At 46.4% G+C, this 18,897-nt stretch overlaps 2 protein-coding genes across 5 annotated transcripts; one reads left to right on the top strand and one right to left on the bottom strand.

The window, feature by feature from the left end:
* Positions 1 to 686: 686 nt before the first annotated feature.
* On the bottom strand, positions 687 to 4,299 carry LOC136771713 (uncharacterized). 2 transcript variants are annotated; one of them, XM_066724188.1, is made up of 4 exons: positions 4,085 to 4,299; positions 1,912 to 2,166; positions 1,469 to 1,723; positions 687 to 1,074 (listed from the first exon to the last, which is right to left on the bottom strand). In XM_066724188.1, exons 1-4 carry the CDS (start codon positions 4,140 to 4,142, stop codon positions 1,013 to 1,015), a joined length of 630 nt encoding a protein of 209 aa, XP_066580285.1. In that variant the 5' UTR covers positions 4,143 to 4,299; the 3' UTR covers positions 687 to 1,012. The 2 variants fall into 2 exon arrangements, with proteins under 2 accessions (XP_066580285.1, XP_066580286.1); XM_066724189.1 differs by having other exon boundaries at positions 687 to 1,071; positions 4,085 to 4,298.
* Positions 4,300 to 7,318: 3,019 nt separating this feature from the next.
* atat1 (alpha tubulin acetyltransferase 1) lies at positions 7,319 to 18,461 on the top strand. Of its 3 annotated transcripts, none has more exons than XM_066724075.1 (12): positions 7,319 to 7,833; positions 8,692 to 8,752; positions 9,574 to 9,665; positions 9,891 to 9,948; positions 10,314 to 10,427; positions 10,589 to 10,690; positions 10,854 to 10,899; positions 12,492 to 12,566; positions 12,877 to 13,114; positions 15,683 to 15,777; positions 16,450 to 16,600; positions 17,680 to 18,461. In XM_066724075.1, exons 1-12 carry the CDS (start codon positions 7,742 to 7,744, stop codon positions 17,990 to 17,992), a joined length of 1,437 nt encoding a protein of 478 aa, XP_066580172.1. In that variant the 5' UTR covers positions 7,319 to 7,741; the 3' UTR covers positions 17,993 to 18,461. The 3 variants fall into 3 exon arrangements, with proteins under 3 accessions (XP_066580172.1, XP_066580174.1, XP_066580173.1); XM_066724077.1 differs by having other exon boundaries at positions 16,445 to 16,600; positions 17,680 to 17,890; XM_066724076.1 differs by lacking the exon at positions 17,680 to 18,461 and having other exon boundaries at positions 16,445 to 17,673.
* Positions 18,462 to 18,897: the final 436 nt, after the last annotated feature.

The following is an 18,897-nucleotide window of genomic DNA, read 5'->3' as shown; positions in this document are numbered from 1 at the left end:
TTTCGTATGACGGACTACAAATTATGTGTTGGATCCAGTGGCCAGTTTAAAACGAGGGCATAAGCACACTGACATTTACCTGCATTGGGAAACATAGTGAACAATTAAGATTGTTTAATTAATTAACTCGTCATCAATATAGCACAGTATAGGTTTCTGAAAGGTTCACACACCACTTAACAAGCCAGTTTATGTGAATGGGAAACTCCATAGTCACCGCCCACGCTGCTTCATAATCGGATCACACACTCGGCTCAGCGGAGCCGGATCTTGATCTGCTTCGTACAACACCTTTTCATGATCCTGTTAGTACAACCAGCCCCTGGTCCCATAGACTAGACTAGGAAGACTAGAAGTAGTTAGTGTGGATTGAGGCCTACTGCATTGTCCTCTATTGTCCTCTGTTTTTAGGGGTCTTGTTGGCACTAGTACCGGATTTAGGCGTAAGCTCTGTGAGCTCCAATTTTCGGGCCTCACATTATTGCAAGTTAAGTGTCTTAGTTAAGATTATTAACCTTTTTTTTTTTTTCATTGTCCTTTGTGTTAGAATGATACACTTTGTTTTGGTAAAGGGGCCTCTTAAACTTGACATATGTTAGGGCTCCAGTCTGTCACAATCTGGCCCTGTTTGGCACCTTATGAAACTGCCTAGTTCACCAAATGGTAGCAACAGCCCTGTACCCGTGTCACTGTATCACAATCGCCTGTTTATTATTACACACTTGTGCAGCTAGGGTCTCATAATGGAGACGATCAAGGAGGAGCATTTGTCATTGTCACTATCAAAACTGTTTTTTGAAGATGTTCATTACATTGGCGGTCATGTAGTGTCTGAGCTCGATTCAATCTCCATTCACCACAGCAGCCGGGCCAAGCCGAGAAGCAGCATCCACAGCAGCGAGGTCCCACAGCAGACGTGCAGAAGAGACGCTCTGAGAAACTAGAGATTTCCTCACATCGAAGAGGTTGTCCTGTAGGTTGTCCAAGCCAGAGTGGAGGGACTGGACTTGGCTTAGAGTAGCTGGGCAGCACAGGCCAGGATCAGAGCCATTGCCGCTACTCTGTGGAGCCCTGCTGGAGACAGGAGGGATGGAGTGAGCCTGATCTCTCATGTAAGACATAAACATCAGTAGGGCTTTACCTTCAGTTTGTATCGTATAGAACAACAGGAATAAATAAGTAATCTACACATAAACAAGGTCACAAGATACATTTATTTAAAAACCATAAATTAGATTAAAAGCTCCCAAAAAGGAACGTGCACATATCTATACTGATTTGAACCTCTAGTATAGAAGAACATACTCTTATGATATAAAATCACAATCCTAATTTAAGTCTTTGTGATCTGCATCCCTGGTCCTCAGAGGCCCTAGTACTGTGGCTTTAAATGTAAATGGAGACCTGAGGAAATATGTCAGCTTGTCTTAATTAAGCAAATGCTGGACCAATTGGGGGCGATGTTTACCTGTGTGGTTCTGGATGGCCAACCCAAAGGAGACGTCCGTTTGGGGGAGGCCATTGACCTCCAGCCAGCAACGGAATGTCTTGCCGCGGTCCGTCTCTTGGAATTGGAAAAAGTCCTGAGGAGGGGCTCCGCTGGGCTGGGTCTGTCTTGTGCTGTTCATCTTGAGGATGTAGTGTCCACAGTCTCGAGGGCACTTCACGTCACATGTCACAATGACCCAGTCATCAGGAAGGGGGTCAGAGGGGTCAGAGGTCACTGAGACACATACACACATTAAAAAAAGGTTCCCAAACTCAGATTATATATTTCATTGCTTGGTTTAGACTTTTATCTGATTATATTACACTGAGAATGACCATGATTATTGTGACGTTGATTGTAATTATGATTATGAATATGATTGATTATAAAGTGTTTATATCTGAGCAAAAGCCTGGCCTCACCCTGCAGAACCAGCAGGTCGCTGCCTGCTCCCTGGCCGCAGTAGTAGATCCCTGCGTCTGAGAGCTGGACGTTGCTGATCTGCAGTGCGGCGCGTGCTTTCAGGGTGAATCGGCCCTCGGTCAGCACTCTGCGTGACTGCACTCCCTCCACGGCAGTGTGCTCCCACTGGACAGTGCCTGCCTTCTCCACTGCCCTCCTGTCCCTGCAGGGCAGGAGAGCTGTGCCCCCGACAGAGGTGTAGACTCTCTGGGCAACTGTGTGAGAAGACCAGTCACACATCTACAATTAGCACAAGTGAATGAAGAACGAAAGCCCCACTCTTTATTGAGGAGCAAATTAATTGTCAGGCTTATTGGTAAACTCCACCAATCTTCTCCTATGTTGCTATGGCTCTACACACTGCTGTATTACCCTGTATGCACATCCTGTCACCTATGGCTCTGCACACTGCTGTAGATTTTTACCAATGGGAAACCTGTTTAATAGCAATACACTAAGAGTAGCAGTTGTGGGTGGCTGTGTCAGTCATTTCAGGGCGCTCGTGGGGCCAGGCCCGAGTGCAGCCGGCGCAGTTCTAAAGAAGCAACCTCCCTGCATCCAATCTCACGCGCCGCACGAAGAAGAAAAACTCACCGAGACAATCACACTTCCTGTTTCCTCTCTTATGTGTCAGAGGGGCATGGTCACACTATTTAAGGAGCCTGGTGACCACAAAGGAGATGTATTGCCAAGAACCTGTGCAGAGTTAACCCCTTAGCGCCCGATGCTGATCAGAAGCTGTGGACTTTGGAAACTGGGTTTATCTCAGGAATCAACATTCAGCGAACCTCACAACAAATCATCAGGATAAGAACATAAGAAGAACATAAGAAAGTCTCAAATTATTATGATTATGATTATTGTTGTTACGTTTACTGTATACTTATTATTAATTAAGGACACTGATGTCTGGTGAACTGATGAGTTTGTGTGTATAACTTATCTGTATATACTTATTTAAACATCAACTGGAGATGATTTAATTTCTTGCCCATTGAGCAATGATGCCATCTCTTCAGCTACATGAATACACTTCTGTGTTTTGTCCTAGTCGTAGCTGTTGTTGTTTCTGCAGTATTGTTAGTGTCACACAGGGTGCCTCAGTATTCCAAGTGGCTAAATCTCAGAAAATACAGAACAGGAGTTAAATGGATCTCACACGTATGCTCGGACATACTGAGTCAGAGTGGAGACCCCGAGCAGTCAAGTGGTGCAACTACATTAATACTCACAAGGCAATGGAGTGATGTTGTTGATGAATATTGACCCTGCTCGCGCTCAGCAGACCCTACTCTAAGCGGGCTGTGTAGGAACCATGAAAAGGACGGAAGTCTGCACTGAACAAATGGCAGTATAAGCTGTGGCCACAACCCCTGACTCTCCACCTACACAAGTGCGAAGGGTGTCGAAGCTGTGGTGCAGACTGTGGCTTCTGTCTGTCATGTCGTGCTGCTCTCAATCATAGCGATGCACTGTGCGTCATTGCAGAGACTGCAGTTTGGCTTCCTCTTGCGAGCCTGAGGCCAGAATTGTAACAGTTTCACGTCTGTGTGTGACAGCACTGCTGAGCAAAATAGGTTCAGCTCAGATCAGAGGCAGCACAACGGAGAGGTGACGTGTGTGAGGCACAGTGTCAAAAAGTATTGTAAGCTCTCGTAAGACAGCTGTGTGGGCTTTGCAAAACTGACCTTTCGATGGAGCAAATGATTGAACGTTGCAAATAGCTACAGTACAGCACAGCAGTGTCCCCAGCCCTGGACCCGGTGGCATAGTTTTAAAGTCTACATTCTTGCTATCCAACACACTCACGTCATATTTTCTTGATCATGAACTGTGTGCTGCTGTACTGTTTGAATGATGTTAATTTGTATGTTTTGTTCATTGTTGTTAGTAACCTGTGAACTATGTATCAAAATTCAATAATAATTATAATAATAATATGCCTTCAAATGACATAATAAAGAAATAATAAATAGCAACTGCAAAGACAGGAACACATAGAGGAAAGAGACACGCAAAGAAATAAAAAATAAATACGAAAAACTGAAGTGTAAAAGAATTGCAACATGATGCAGTGCGATGAAATGAATCAATAATGTTTACAAAACTGAATAGAAGTGAAGATTTACTTACCAATGCTGTGAGAGAGGCTGACCAAAGTGCAAATTACAATGACTGTGTTTTGCATCATAGTAAAATCTGAAATAAAACTCACACCCTCTCACTCTCTCTCTCTGATATACTGTAGTTTTCAGACACTGAATTAACCTCCAATTTCTCTCTCCCTTTCTCCTTCTCTCTTTCTCTCTCTCGCTCTGTGCCAAGATAATGTACTGTACTGTCTAGTCATTCTGGCAGTGTGTCTTAATCTCCCCCCACCCCTCCCACTCTTGCTCTAAATATTGTCTCTCTCTCTGACTCAAAACCTCAGCTTCCTCTTTGGACATTTCAAGAATCTTACCAAGCTTTCTTTTTCTAAGGAGCTAAATGTATGTTTTATTCTGTTTTTCCTTCTCTCTCTCATCTCGTCAATCTCTCACCCCACCCCCTCACCAGCCTCCTGTGTCTCTCTCTTCCACTTTGCATCTCTCTGTCTGTCTGACTAATTTGCAATAAATGTCTCTTACTTGTGAAATTGAAAATCCAAAACGAAAATGCACAAAATCATGACAGCATGAAAGCACAGATTGAAAGCAGAATCGGAGAAACGATATAGAGCACAGATCATAAAACTAGGGACATACAAATACAAACACAAGAAAGGATATATGAGAAATTACAAAGACACTATTGAAAGAAATTCTCGAGCCAGAGGAAGTTGAGTATTAATGAAAACAGCTGAAATCAGAAAACCACACCATTATTTACGAAATATTTCCCAATGGCATAAGATCATTATCTTGAGATGAAAAACAACAAAAATAATGTATTTCGAAATCCTCAACTCCTTTTTCTCCACTTCAGTTTTCCTCTAAATGTAGGCAAATATCTGCTATTGCATCGTTCACTCAGCTGTTTTACTCCTGTTAGAAGTGGATGTGCTGATCTCATCACTGGTAACACGACCGCTCTAAAATTAGTTGGGTGTTATTTAGGTGTACCGCTATAATTCATATTAATGAAATGGCTTTATTGATGTAATATCATCTTGAGGAGTGGTACTGTTTTATGGAACTGATTTGTGGTCTGTTTTAATTGGTACATTGTTCTTCTTTCCAAACTGATAATCCTATCCTGTATAAAAGCAATTGCTTATTAGTATGTTCAACCTTGATTGATTTATTGCCAATTGTTTATTAGAGACCAGTGGCAATGTTTATGGGGTTTTAATTAGCTGTATGGTGCTTTCGCTTCTGTGTGGAAGCAGCTCTGGCGGTCTGTCCTCTGTAAACGCAAGATACTTACCTGTCACAGTATAACCTTAACTCCACCGCAATATCGACACCAAGCCTGCACTGGCACACAATTACATTAAGGGGGATAGCTATTACTAAAACGAAGTATAACTAAAGTTAAAGTCGTTATTAAAACTGTGTCAAAAAAGAAAAAAAATATATATAACTAATCCCTAACCTAAACTAACCCGAAATAAATTAACCAAACGATCCGAATCTTAAACCCTTCACATTCCAAATCGCGCCGTTTCTCCAATAGCAGGCAAGACAGGGTGACCGCAATAAAGAAGATGCTCCAGTGCGCCTGCGCTATCCAGTGTCTGTCGCTTTTGTTCCCCAGGGCAGCGCAGCCACGTCCCCCCAGTCTGTCCTCCTCCGGGCCGCCTCGTCCCTCTTCAGGACCCAGAGCAGCTCCGCGCAGGAGGGGGCACTGTTCTCGGCCTTCAGATCTCTATTCGCCCCTCTGGTGTACTTCCCTTCCTCATCGCATTGCCTTCCTTCTCTCGGCTCACAAGTTTAAGAGGAGTTTATTGTGTTAGTACAGTGGATAAAAGCATGATCTCCCCTTCCTCTGCTTTACTCCACAGTGACAGCAGGCCGCGCACTCCCCAACTCAGCCGAGATAACATAACATTTCTTTTTTCTTGAACTGTTGTAAATGTAATTGTAATATAAGCTGTTATCACACAACTACGATCTCATTAAGCAGTAGAAAACATCTTAAAAGTGTCATAAGCGAACAGGAAATGTCATACAGGATCAGCCCATGAGGCTATGACACCTTCTCTATTGTAGTGTGGTGCACTGTGGTGAAAATACAGTAAGGTGTAGTGTGATGTAACATGGTAAGCAAATGCTTAGAAAGTGTGGTGTGATGTACCATGATAAAGACTTTATAATATATGGTAAAGTGTAGTATGTTGTAGAATGCTAAAATGTGGTAAAAGCATAGTTAAATATGGTACAAAAATATTGTATAGCCAAAGTATAAGTATGTTACAAATATGGTAACAATAGTAAACAGTAAAATATAAAATAATGGTAAAATCGTGGTAAAATATGATTAGTGTCATGTAGTATGCGTAAAGTGTAGTGTGGTATAGCATGGTAAAATACGGTGTAGTATAGTTAGTGTATATACATACACACAGACCATTTGGACCAAAGTCCCACATCACACGCCCCAGGGCTGGATTTAAACCAGCTTGATTAATTCACTTTACATCTGGTTCTTAGCTCGTTGGAAAGCAGGGACCCTGAGCTTTCAGATGTTACATTGCTTAGCTATCTATCCCTTTCGTGATTCTGTCTCTTTATCGTTTTCAAATATCCCTGCCAATCATATATATCACTCTTATTGTTTAAAAAACAAACAAACACATGCAATGATTAATTTTATATAGCTGAAGTTTGATGGCAAGACAGATTGTGGCACACACATTACTGTGTCAATAGGCTCAAAGAGTACACTATACAACACACCACTATTATGTTTCTTACCATAGTACATCACTCTACACTTACTGTGTTTTTACCACAGTACATCACTACACTCACTGTTTTTACCACAGGGCAGAACACTACATTGTACTGCCTTGTGACACCACACTCTGATTTCAGCATAGTACACCACACTACTGCACGTTTTTTAATCAGGGTACATCAAACTACACTTTACTGTGTTTTTACCGTGGTAAAGCATACTGTGGTATATGTAACGTGTTTTAAACCACACAACAAGACTACAAACAAACCCCACAGCAACATGTATCGATTATTCATATCTGTACAGAAATTGTGGTATTGTGGTGTGTAGCGCAAGGACTGTAGGAGAGTGATCAGAGGAGCATGGTGATAATAATAGTAATATAATAACACACTGAAAGACACATCGGCCACACTGCGCCTGCGCGGTCTGGTCGTTAAGGGACGCTGTCAGCGCTGTGTTTACCGTATATCCCAGCATAGCGGCGCAGCCCGGCCGCCGCGCCTTTGTGTCCAGTGCGGTGCGTGTGCTGTAACACTTACCCTGAGCACGACTAACACCGCGTTTATAGGGCATGTGGAAGAAGTGTGTTTTGGGACACAGCGTTTGGTGCAACAGGCTGTTGAATTAGCGCAGCTCCAGTCTCTTGTGCTGCTACGGTGGCCCGCGGCAGCCGCGGCGGAGCTGTGACGCCTGGCGGAGATGACACGCACACACGGCAGCCCGGCGCCGGACCGCAGGACCTGCCGCTCTGAACCCGGATTACCATTCACACCATCATTTCATTTTGACTTTGTGTTCTTCCTGCTGTAACTTTCAAGTCTGTTCCCCCACACCCTGTGTGGAGATTTGCCGCATTGGCACTTTCATTATTGCCTTTGTTACATTGTCGTCTTAATTGGATGGGTTATGGATTTCCCGTTTGATATCAATCAGCTGTTTGCAGACCGCATTTCGGTGCTGGATCAAAATCTGACGGTGGCTCGCAAAGCTTGGGGAAGGTAAGTGTACAATAATAAAAGCACTAATGATTGCATTGCACAGTGTGTGGCTGGTTGCCGGTGTGTAATGTGAATAACCGGAGGCGGCCGGGCGGGGCTGTCGCCACAGACACAAAGAAACACCGCGGCGCTTCCACAGCAGCACAGCTTCAGCACGTTACTATTATTCATGATAATATGGTGACATTGTGGTGTCCTCTGGTTACATTAAAACATGTCTCTGTCATTACCAGCCGTAGTAATACACAATTGTGCGTAATACGTTTAAGGTTTACGCAAAGTCTTTGTGTGCTGCACCTTGCACAAGAGTACTGCTGTGCCAAAGCTTACCTGACAGGTAAAATATAGGCCTGTTTTTTTATATTTGTGTTGTTATTTTGTAATGAGGAGTTGTATAGGCAAAGATAGATATACTCAGATACTCAGAAAAATGTTTTGAGTGGGTTCTGTTTTTTCATTCATCCAGTGCGTTTGTGACAGTTTTTATTAGTGGTAGTAATGAGTGGCATAGTGTTTCAGGTGTTTGAAAGGGGGTTGTATGGATGAAACGTGACAACCAGTGTCAGCTCCAGTTTGTTTTCTGTGCTAGACATCAGTCAGACACATCAGTGAGTAAGTCAGTGTGTTAGTCCTTGGGTTTGTGTGCCCAGAGGAAGTTCATAGTGTCACTCAGTCAGTCATTCAGGGTGCCAGGCACCGCATTTGTGTGGCAGGCAGTGTGGCAGTAATCCAGTTTGTATCAGTCAGTCAAGCAGTGTATAACTAAGCGGTGTGACAGTCAGTCCCACAGCAACACTATCCCCGTTCTAACTGTGTCTTCACTGTTAACTTCTCTCTCTTTCTCTCTCTCTGTTTCAGACCAGACACCCACAATCAAATTGCCACTGTTATCGATGAGCTGGGAAAAGCCTCTGCCAAGGTACAGTAGAGAACTGTGTGTGTGCATGTGGGTGGGTAGCAGACAGTATGTGAATGCATACTCCACAACTGCATGAGAGCACTGAACAACTGTGCAAGTAGGTGTTTGCGCATCTGTGTGTGTGTGTGTGTGTGTGTCTGTGTCTCCTCCACCCCACACATCAGGCAGCTCCTCGGCTCATTCCATCTAATGTGTGTCGGGGGTCGGGGGAGGGGTTCTAATGGCATCATCCTCATGTCCAAGTGGACATTGAGAGCAGGGGTACATAGGTCTTGACAATATCAGGCACCTCTTTACGCAAAGAGTGTTAGGGGTGTGGAACAGACCTTGTAGCTGCAGTTTACAATCTGACTGGTGGAGTGACTGACTGGCCAGTTCACTGACTAATGACTGACTGAATGACTGACTGTCAGGAGCAGAAACACACACACACACATTGCATCCAGATTCATCTGGAATTTAAAACAAATAAATAAATAACATTCTGATTGTGAATGGCTTTTCATTTTCTGAATCCTGTGACCTGGGCAAGATCCTCCTCTGACTGTGTGTGTGTGTGTGTGTGTCTGTGTTTACTGCATTGCGTTAGTGTGTGTGTTAGTGTGTGGGCTGCTCTCTGTACTGGAGTGCTGGACAGCGTGCGTTGCGTCTGTGTGTGTTCAGCCAGCAGCGACACAGTTATGTATTGCAGAATATGCTCTGCACAAAGAAGGCCTTTCTGCAGGACTCGAGAGCAGTAGCAGTAGAGTATAGGAGAGAGAATGTCTCTTTCTCTCATTTTCTCTCTCCCCCTCTCCCCCTCTCCCCCTTTTTCTCTGTAGGCCCAGCAGCTGGCCACCCCAATCACCAGCGCTGCCAAGATGCAGTCAAATCGCCATCACCTGTACCTGCTGAAGGACAGAGAGGGCAACGGGTACAAGCACCACCCACCCCAACACATATTTTCAGCTTAATTTACATGCAGGTCTAGTGCTCAAAAACAGTGCAGTGGGGAAGAATAAATACGATAAATGTACATTTACAGACATCTTTACAGAAAATGTGGTTGAGATATTAGTGTTGTGTACATAGTGTTACTGAGTGTTGAGGCTCTCTGTGTTCAGTCTGTTCAGTCTCTCTCTCTCTCTCTCTCCCCCAGGGGCCGGGGCATGGCAGTGGGATTTCTCAAAGTGGGCTACAAGAAGCTTTTCCTGCTGGTGAGTCTCAGACCTGCACTGTGTTGTTCCTCTATCCACTGAGTTAAAAAAAGTAACATTCGTCAAGCCAGATTTAATGTTGATCGGAGATGATTGAAGGTGTCTTTGCCAAAGACACTGATGAGGAGAGAACTGTGTTCTAAATTGGGTTAAATTAGAACGAGAGACGTGTGTGTATGTATGTATGAATGTGTGTGTCTGTGTAAATGTTTGGACCGCCACGATATTGGTTTCTATGTAGCATGAGTCCAACTAGATTCTTTATAGCTGTGCTGTACCATACCATACTGTACTGTGCTGTATTGCACTCTCTAATGTACTGCACTGCTAATGTGACGGTGTGTGTTTGTGTCATTGCACCCCAGAACCACAGGGGGGCGCACCTGGAGACAGAGCCACTGTGTGTGCTGGACTTCTACATCAGCGAGAGTCTGCAGAGACACGGCTATGGCAAAGAGATCTTCAACTACATGCTGGAGGTTGGGGGGGGAGGGAGGGAGGGAGGGAAAAAGAGGGGCAGATTTGACAGTTGTCGAGTCAGGTGGTGGGTGGCTTTGTGTGTGTGTGTGTCTCCAGGACTGGTCATTGATTTGAGCCTAACGTCCAGTCTCGCCTCTCTCCCGTGCTCTGATTGGCTCAGTGTGAGCGAGTGGAGCCCCAGCAGATGGCCTTTGACAGACCTTCTCCCAAGTTCCAGTCCTTCCTGAAGAAACACTACAGCCTGGAGCACTGTGTCCCCCAGGTATTGTCCTGCACTGTCACTGCACACACCAGCACCCAACTGCTCTTTACTGCACTGTCACTGCACACACTACCACTGTACTACACAGTCGCTCTTCTGTGTCACTGTACGCACTACTGTCCAATGCAGTCGCCGTATACCCTTATTCTCTCTCTCTCTGCAGGTCAACAACTTTGTGGTGTTTGACGGCTTCTTCAGGGAGAAATCAGGTACCTCCTTCACACGTGTCCCTTGTGTTACTGACAGAGTGAAGCAGGGCAGTTGTGTGGAGCTGCGCTGTCACCCCCTCTCACCTCCCGTCTCTGCCGCTGTCTCCTGTCACTGCACTGGCAGTGTGTAACATGGGCGGATTCTCTTCATGCTAGGCACCATGTGAGGGAGAGACAGCAGACAGAGAGGGAGACAGCGGAGGGGGAAGAGAGAGAGGAGAGTCCCTCAATGACAAATACACACAAGGAGAAGGAGGAAGAGAATCCCTAAGGAATAGCAAACAGTAGGAAAGAAGCAGCGAGAGAGTGAGAGACAGGGAGGAATTGAGAGAGAGAGACAGAGCAGAGAGCAGAATAAACCCCACAAGGGAACAGGAGAGACATCGAGTGAGGGATTGAGAGAAAGAGAGAAGGGAGGGTGTTGAAAGAGAGAGAGAGTGAGGGGAGAGAGTAGAGTCCCTTGGGAAAAAACACATGCTATAGAACAGGAGAGACAGAGAGAGAGAACAGACTTCCTCAGTAATAAACACTCGGAGCAGGACAGGGAGACGGGAGGCAGCGGGGGGTACAGCAGCAGCCTCAGTGTTGTCCTCTGAGTTTCCCCCAGACCTCCAGGCCAGCCCTGAACACACTGACTCCCATCTCTCTTCCAGGAGCCCTCGGAGCTCCTCTCCCCCCGCTGCCAGACCAGGGTATTTTCGGATTCTTGTAAGACATCTGTCTCTCTCTCTCTCCTTTTTCTTACCTTTCCCTCTCTCTCCTGCTCTCCCCTTCTCCTCTCAGATCCCTTCCTCCTCTGTCTCTCTCTCTCTTCCTGGCTTGCAGAAAGTTAACCCCCTCAGCCCTACCTTGTTCGCCCCACTCAGCCCCAGCGCCTCAGCCAGAAACACTGTACTGTGTCTGAACTGAAGGACTGAACTGTGTGTCTGGTGACTTTTTAATGTATTTCTTGGTCACTTTGTTAGCGTGAGGAAATGGAATAAAAATAATAGAGCTAAGTAAATAACAGAAAAGATGAAGCATTAAAAGATAAACATCCTTTATTAATTTTAATTGGCTCCAGTCTGGGCCCTATCCTATAGTCCACACAGCGCTGCTCCAGTCTGGGCCCTATCCTGCACATCCCCCCCACCACTTGCCCCCCCGGTTGTCCGATTGTAGATCCTGTTGAGTGTGTGAGTGCTGCACGCAGCGTGACCACCCAAACTGTGGGTTTATGTTCCAGTTAAAAAAAAAAAAATGTTTAATTGGAACATAATTAAACCATTGCTGAATGATTGCACCTTCGCTGGAACGTGGCTGGAGATGCATCAGGTAACGTTTTTAATGAACCTAACAGCTGAGCTGGAACAGAACGACACACAGCCAGGGCTCCCAGCGTGGCCGTTTGTGTGCTGGACCCAGTATGTCTGCTGCGGTGTATTTGGGGGTACTTCTAGGGTGCTGAAGAATTCAGAGACGACACTGAGTGTACCTGGGGGGGACTGCAGGAACAGAGCTGGGAACCACTGCGACACAGTCAGTTTGGCTAACTGCAGTGTTTTCCTCCATTGCTCTCTCTATCGCTTTATCTCTCTCTCTCTGCATTTCAGTGGTTCAAGTGAGAAAGCTCCCCCCTCGAAAGCCAGAGGGAGAGATCAAGCCATACTCCCTGTCGGAGAGGGAAGGTGAGAGACTGACGCACTGACACATTCACACAGACACTGACACACTCACACTCACACTGACACACTCACACTGACACTGACAGACTCACACTCACACTCACATAGGCACTGATGCTCTCATGCTAAAAATACATGACTACAACTGCTGCAAATACTGCTACAATTACTACTACTACTACTACTACCTACTAGTATAAACAGCTGCATAGTAGTATACCTTTTTTAATACTGATTCTAACCTTCTCCCTGCCCACCCCCCATCCTCCTCTCTCTCTCTCTCTCTCTCTCTCTCTCTCTCTTTCTCTGTCAGCTCTGAGGGAGGAGCAGAGGACTCTCCCCTGGCCGTTCAGTCGAGCCACCCTCTCCCCCCCCCCCTCCTCCTCCTCCTCCATGAACCGCTCCCTCAGCGTGGGCTCCTCCCCATCGCACGGCCCCCCCCGGCCACCCCCCGGCCTCAGCGCCCTGCGGCTGGAGAGGCCCCGCCCTCCCCAGTTCAACGGGGTCTCGGCCCTGCAGGACAGCGCCCCCCACAGGACACGCAGGACCAGGTAACACTGACACCAGAGCCGGACTGGCACGCACACACTGTGAGAGACTGGCGCGCGCACGCTGTGAGAGACTGGCGCGCGCACGCTGTGAGTGACTGGCATTCGCACGCTGTGAGAGGCAGGTACTGTGTTAGACTGAAACGCACTGTAGTAGATTGACACTGTAATTTTCACTGTGCTACACGCACACTGTCACACTGAAACACTGAGCCATTCACTTTTACGCACATAGATACACGCTAGTGCCGCTATACCCACACGAGACACCCTCTGGTTCTCTGCCCTAGTTTGACCTTTCCTCTAACCCTGCGATCGCTCCCTCTCTCCTTCTCCCTTTCTCTCCCTTCTATCGTCTCTCCACCCCCCTTTATCTTTCTCTCTCTCACTGTGCCTTTGACCGTTTCACCTTTAACCTCTCACCTCTCACCTCGGACTCCTTTTTCCTCCCCCAGCTCCCTTAACCGCTCCCAGATCTACTTCCACTGACCTCTGACCTTTGACTCCACCCCTGCCAGTACCACTACAGAACCAGGGCGTCTGTCTTTTTAACACTTGTTTCTATCGAGGGGATAGTACGGGAAGGGAACTACTGGGACGCAAGCATAAAAATGGACAGAACTTACAGCCAGACTCCCTACAGACACTGTGAATAAAATGGATGTATTATTATTATTATTATTATTATTATTATTATTATTATTATTATTATTATTATTATTATTATTTGTACTGATGCTTGTGCTTAGCCATATATTACCTAGTTTTAACCTCAAACAACCCTGCACAGACTCAATGAAACTCTTGTGTATCACATGAACAGCGACATGTTTTGTCAGCGCAAATCTGCTTTTATTAACCTCGAGCTCAGTGGGAGAACACTGACCGCACACAAACTGAACACACAGTTTTTAATTATTTTTTTACTGTTCGAAATATATGGCAATAATAATACTGAAATTGTAGAGTACTTCAATCGTTTTCGAGTGTTTGTTGCCGCAGGCTCGTTTTAACACACTGAGAAGGGACTGTTTTCTGACGGGCTGCACAACTGAATGCCCTCTTGCTTATGATTACTGCTGTCTGGAACTGAGCACTGGTGTCGTTCATCTCCGAGAGGGTTTGGCCGATCAGCTGCATCACAGCTGTGGATAGAACAGCTGTCCTCCAATCCTGAGCTCGCACGTGTCCGAATTGGATTCATTAGTATGATTAATTCATTGTAATCTTTTTTTAACAGGCTCCTATAATTGGAAGATTTTTTTTCTCCAGGCCTGTGGATTAAATATATAGATATATTTTAAAATTGAGTTTGGCGATTAGGGCAATAATTACAGTGTGTGATTGTTTGCAATTGGGACTGTGTTGCACAGACACACGCACACCTGCAATAACACACAGAGTCTGTTGTACAGGAGTAGGCTGTCGTACTCTTTGGCTTTCATAATAAAGACGATGCCGTACCCGCCTCCCTGAGTGATGCTTATTCCCAGTCTTGTCGGGGGGGGCAGGGGGGACCGCTGTGGAAATCGGCTCCAAACACCAAGTCTTAGTGCAGCTTCCAGTTCGGGGAAGGTCTTTCGTTCTTTTTGTCTCTGTTCCTTGTTTTTCGGTTTGTTTCGATATGCCAGTTTGTGTGTCGTGTTGGTGTCGGCACAGCACTGTACAGTGTCGGTCATTTTCTGTAAGCTGCCCTCAGGTGTTAGTGAGTTGAGACTGTTTTACCGAGCGCACACAGGGACACAAGCCCGGGGGGTGACACAGAAGTGCGTGAGGATCAAAGTGAGTGAATTTAAAAAAGTGAATGTGCTGTATCCATCCCCAATCCACACTCAGTGTGCGTTTACTGCCCTGCCGTGGCCGTGTGAAGGGCTATCTGCATCTGAACACAAAGCCAGCAGGTCATCAGTGCACAAAGCCCTGCTGGGACTCCCGGTGATGCAGCCCCGATGGGCCAATGGCACAGTCTCCAGCCCCTGGCATCTGGCCTGTTGCCATGCCCAGTGTGACAGAGACGCAGTCCAACCGCTTTCTAGGTCATCCCTTCAATAAGCCGTCTACTTCTGAGGACTTGGACTCGTTGAGTTCTGCTCAGTGGAGCAGGACGCCGTGTTGGTCAGTCACTCACTCTGGGGATCGTTGTTAACTCCTGAACACCCATCAGCCCCTCAAGCTCCTACCACTGAATACAGTCACTGGACTGGACTGGGTTATACTGGACTGGCCTGCATCAGATATCTGTCCCAATGTTGCCATAGTCGGCGGCATTCTCATTCTCTTTGATTGTTTTTCTGTTATCAATATCTCATTATATCTTTATTATTAGTTGTATTATTATTTTACATTTTTATTAATTATGATTTTGTTTTTGTTTTTTTTGTTTCCTTTTTCCACTGTCCTCTCACTTCTCCCCAATTTTTGTACCCTCTACCATAACTTTCATTCCCTTGAGGCACCCTCTCTCTCCCTTGCTGTATCTCCCTTTTCCTGTCCATCTCTCTCTCTCTCTCTCTCTCTCTCTCTCTCCTTCTCTCCCCTCTCCCCCTCTCTCTCTCTCCTCGGTCCCTACAGCCAGCAGGGCCTGGTTGCCAGGGGGAACCTCTACAGTCGCCATATCAACAGTGGAACTTTTGGGGTGTTGCCAGAGAAACAGCCAAGACACCCAGGTAACCGTTGCCAAGTGACATGCGGGGGTTTGTGACTAATGCACAAACGGAGGAAAATCGCATGAATCAGCACTTCATTAGCCATGCGTACAGGCTTAACATCATATGAATGCATTATGATTATGGTGGCAATGTGACTCACGTGTTTCTAGAATCTTCCATGATTACAAGAAACAATCGCCCTGCAATTAAATGAACCCATGACATTATTTATCCCGGCCCCTGCGTCACACAGGCAGTCTAGACGCGCTCTATAGGGGAGGGCCTTGACTGAGTCTGCCGGGGGGGTTGTGAATGGACTCGAGAGCAGCTAGCATCACTGTGTTGTCTTTCATGTGTATGCTTGTCTGTTTATTTGTTTTTTATTTACATTTTCCATTCCCCTCCACCTTTGCACATCTGCCTTTTGTCACTCGATCGGGGAAATGACCAATCAAACCAAAAAGGACAAGATTTCCCATGATGTACTGTGACTACAGGAAGTTGTGAGCACCTTCCCGTCCCCTGCCCCCTAACTGCAACTCCCATGATCCTTAGCGCCAGCCCTCACAGTGGTGGCTCCTCTCCCAAATCCTGGCGCTCTCTGCACTGATTCCTGCTCCCCACTCTCTCAATCTCTCACTCTCTCCTGACACTGGCTCGCTCACTTGCTCACCTCTCCTATAAGCGCAGACGTCCACTCGAGGCTGGAGCAGGAGCAGCCGCAGACTGGTGCCAGGCCGCTTGGGGTGCACTTCCCCGCGCTGGTGGAAATGGGCCAGAGCAGTGCCGGCCGAGCCCGGGTCCCGGAGCCGAGTGCAGACAGCCTGGCCGGACGCACAGAGTAAGGAAGCCAGAGTCGCAACCAAGAAGGGTTGTAAACGGCACCCACACCCGCTCTTCCTGGAGGCGGTGGAGGCAGGACAGGAAGTGAGCTCACTGTGCCCCCTAGCGCAGACGCAGCGATGGTTTCATTTCACAGGAGTTATACCAACTCCCGGAAGGCTGCCGACACTCCTGATTTATATTTACCCCCAAGTCCCGGAATACATTAATTGATACAGTGAGGGGCTTAATGGGTCAGAATTCTCACTCCCACTAAAACCGTTACATCATCAGTCATTACAGGATCCTGACAAGTCAGCCAAAGTCTTGTTTGAAATTGATATGTTTATATCTTGACTTGAAGTGTTAGAGGTATTTGGCTCCTGTCCCTGGAGGACACAGTGCTTTTAACTGGTGAAATCAAGGAAAGTAATTGCCTCTCAAAAGGGAGGTGGAGGGAAAGCTAAAACTCAGGGTGCGTCACCATCTCCTACCTTGTCACTCATTATCACATCACAGTCAATTCCACATGTAGCCTCTCTCTGTGGTTTTAGTGTCTGTCAGTCTGTGTGCCTGTATTAACGCTCTCTCTCTGTCAGTCAGTGTGTCTGTATTAATCTCTCTCAATTCAATTCAATGCAAGCTTTATTGGCATGACATTTGTATACAAGTAATGCCAAAGCATGTGATCTAATTGATACATATAAACAAGAAAATATACATGTATAGAAAATAAAGTAAAATAAAATAAATGCATAGATTAAACATAGTTCATAGTTGATAATAGTATGATTAGGTACATTTCAATACATAGAAGTAATATACAGTATATCATAGTGAGTAACAGTAATAATATTTATGAGAAAAAAAAAACGAGACATTGATAAAAACGTTTAATTCCTCATCCAGTAAAGTCCCCCCCACCTTAGAAAACAGCTCTAACACTGCCCCCCCTCTGATGCACTGATCCTATACCAGACTATGGGCTGTGTGGCCGCCCCCCCTCCCTGTAGCAGTGGGCCCGTGCAGTTGCAGGCTATCCACACTGTCCACACATCGTCTCTCTCTCTCTCTCTTTCTCTCTACCTCTCTACCCAGGTCTTCCGGGCTCCCCCCAGTGCCCCCCCTCCCGCTCGCCCTCCCCCCTGCTGAGACGGACTCACGGTCACACCCGGGTCCCCTGACCCCCCCGGCCCCTCGGCACCCCAGGAGAGAGGGCGAGAGAGACCGGGACCGAGAGGGAGAGGGAGAGGGGGAGGGAGGGAGAGAGAGGCGCCAGCACCCCCCCTCAGGCACAGAGCCCCCCCAGGCCCCCCATAGCCCCCCAACCTCCTGGACCGTGGGGGGGCAGCCCTGTACAGCCCAGTGGGTGAGAAGGAAACAGGAGAACAGGAGCACTAGGCCCTGGTGAAGTGAGAGAGGAGAGAGATGGGGGAAGGGAGAAGGTAGGGCAGGTTAAAGAAGTAGTGTAAATCAGAGAGAGGGATGTCTAGTGTAGGAACAGACAGGAGGAAGAGGGAAGAGAGAGAGAGATCGGGCTGTAGAGGAAGTGAGACTGGGCTGCTGATGCTCTGCACAGATAATCTGTTCCAGGTTCCTTATTCTGTACAGGGGTCAGTGTCACACACACACCTACAGAAATATTCATATACACAATCCCTTGTTAATTTATAATATATTTGAATTATATTGCAATGAGCTACTCCTTTTGTTTTTGAAGATACAGCACACAAACCCAGTGGTTGCAAATTCTACACACACAATGTATTTATTTTAATATTTGATTTTGTATTTTTTATGTATTTTTGGAGTGTGATAATTTTATTCAGTGGCATTACGTACCTGTTTTCAAAATAATAAATTCCATTAATTTATTTGCACATTTTCTGGCCTGTCTTTATTAGCACTACTTGATGTGGGGGATTCCAGCTCAAATTCTATTCCTGGGTGTCCCCTGGCTGTTCTAATCCTCCCCGAATTAGTCTCTCTAGGTTGGGTGCTGCAGGCAGGGGCCCATTCAGACCAAAGAAATGATTGAGTCATCAAGCTCAAAATCAATTAAAACAATTAATACCTTCGACAAAATGCAATAGGTATAAAATTAGTCTCATAGGGAGATAAATTAATTAACTGGGAGGGCCAGTGGGCAGCAGACAGAGGAGACACACTGGGCCCTGGAGGAGAGGAGACAGAGCTCTGGTTCGGACAGGTGCTGCTGGAGACCCGACCCAGCCGGGCTCACGGATCCGAGCTCCAAGCGATGCTTCTTTTCAGAGCTAGAAACGGCTGGGAACTGTAAACTACTCCAATTCTCCA

Source organism: Amia ocellicauda, chromosome 15 (assembly GCF_036373705.1).
Source record: "Amia ocellicauda isolate fAmiCal2 chromosome 15, fAmiCal2.hap1, whole genome shotgun sequence".
Taxonomy (NCBI): Eukaryota; Metazoa; Chordata; class Actinopteri; order Amiiformes; family Amiidae; genus Amia; species Amia ocellicauda.
This window is presented reverse-complemented; position numbering and strand designations above follow the sequence as displayed.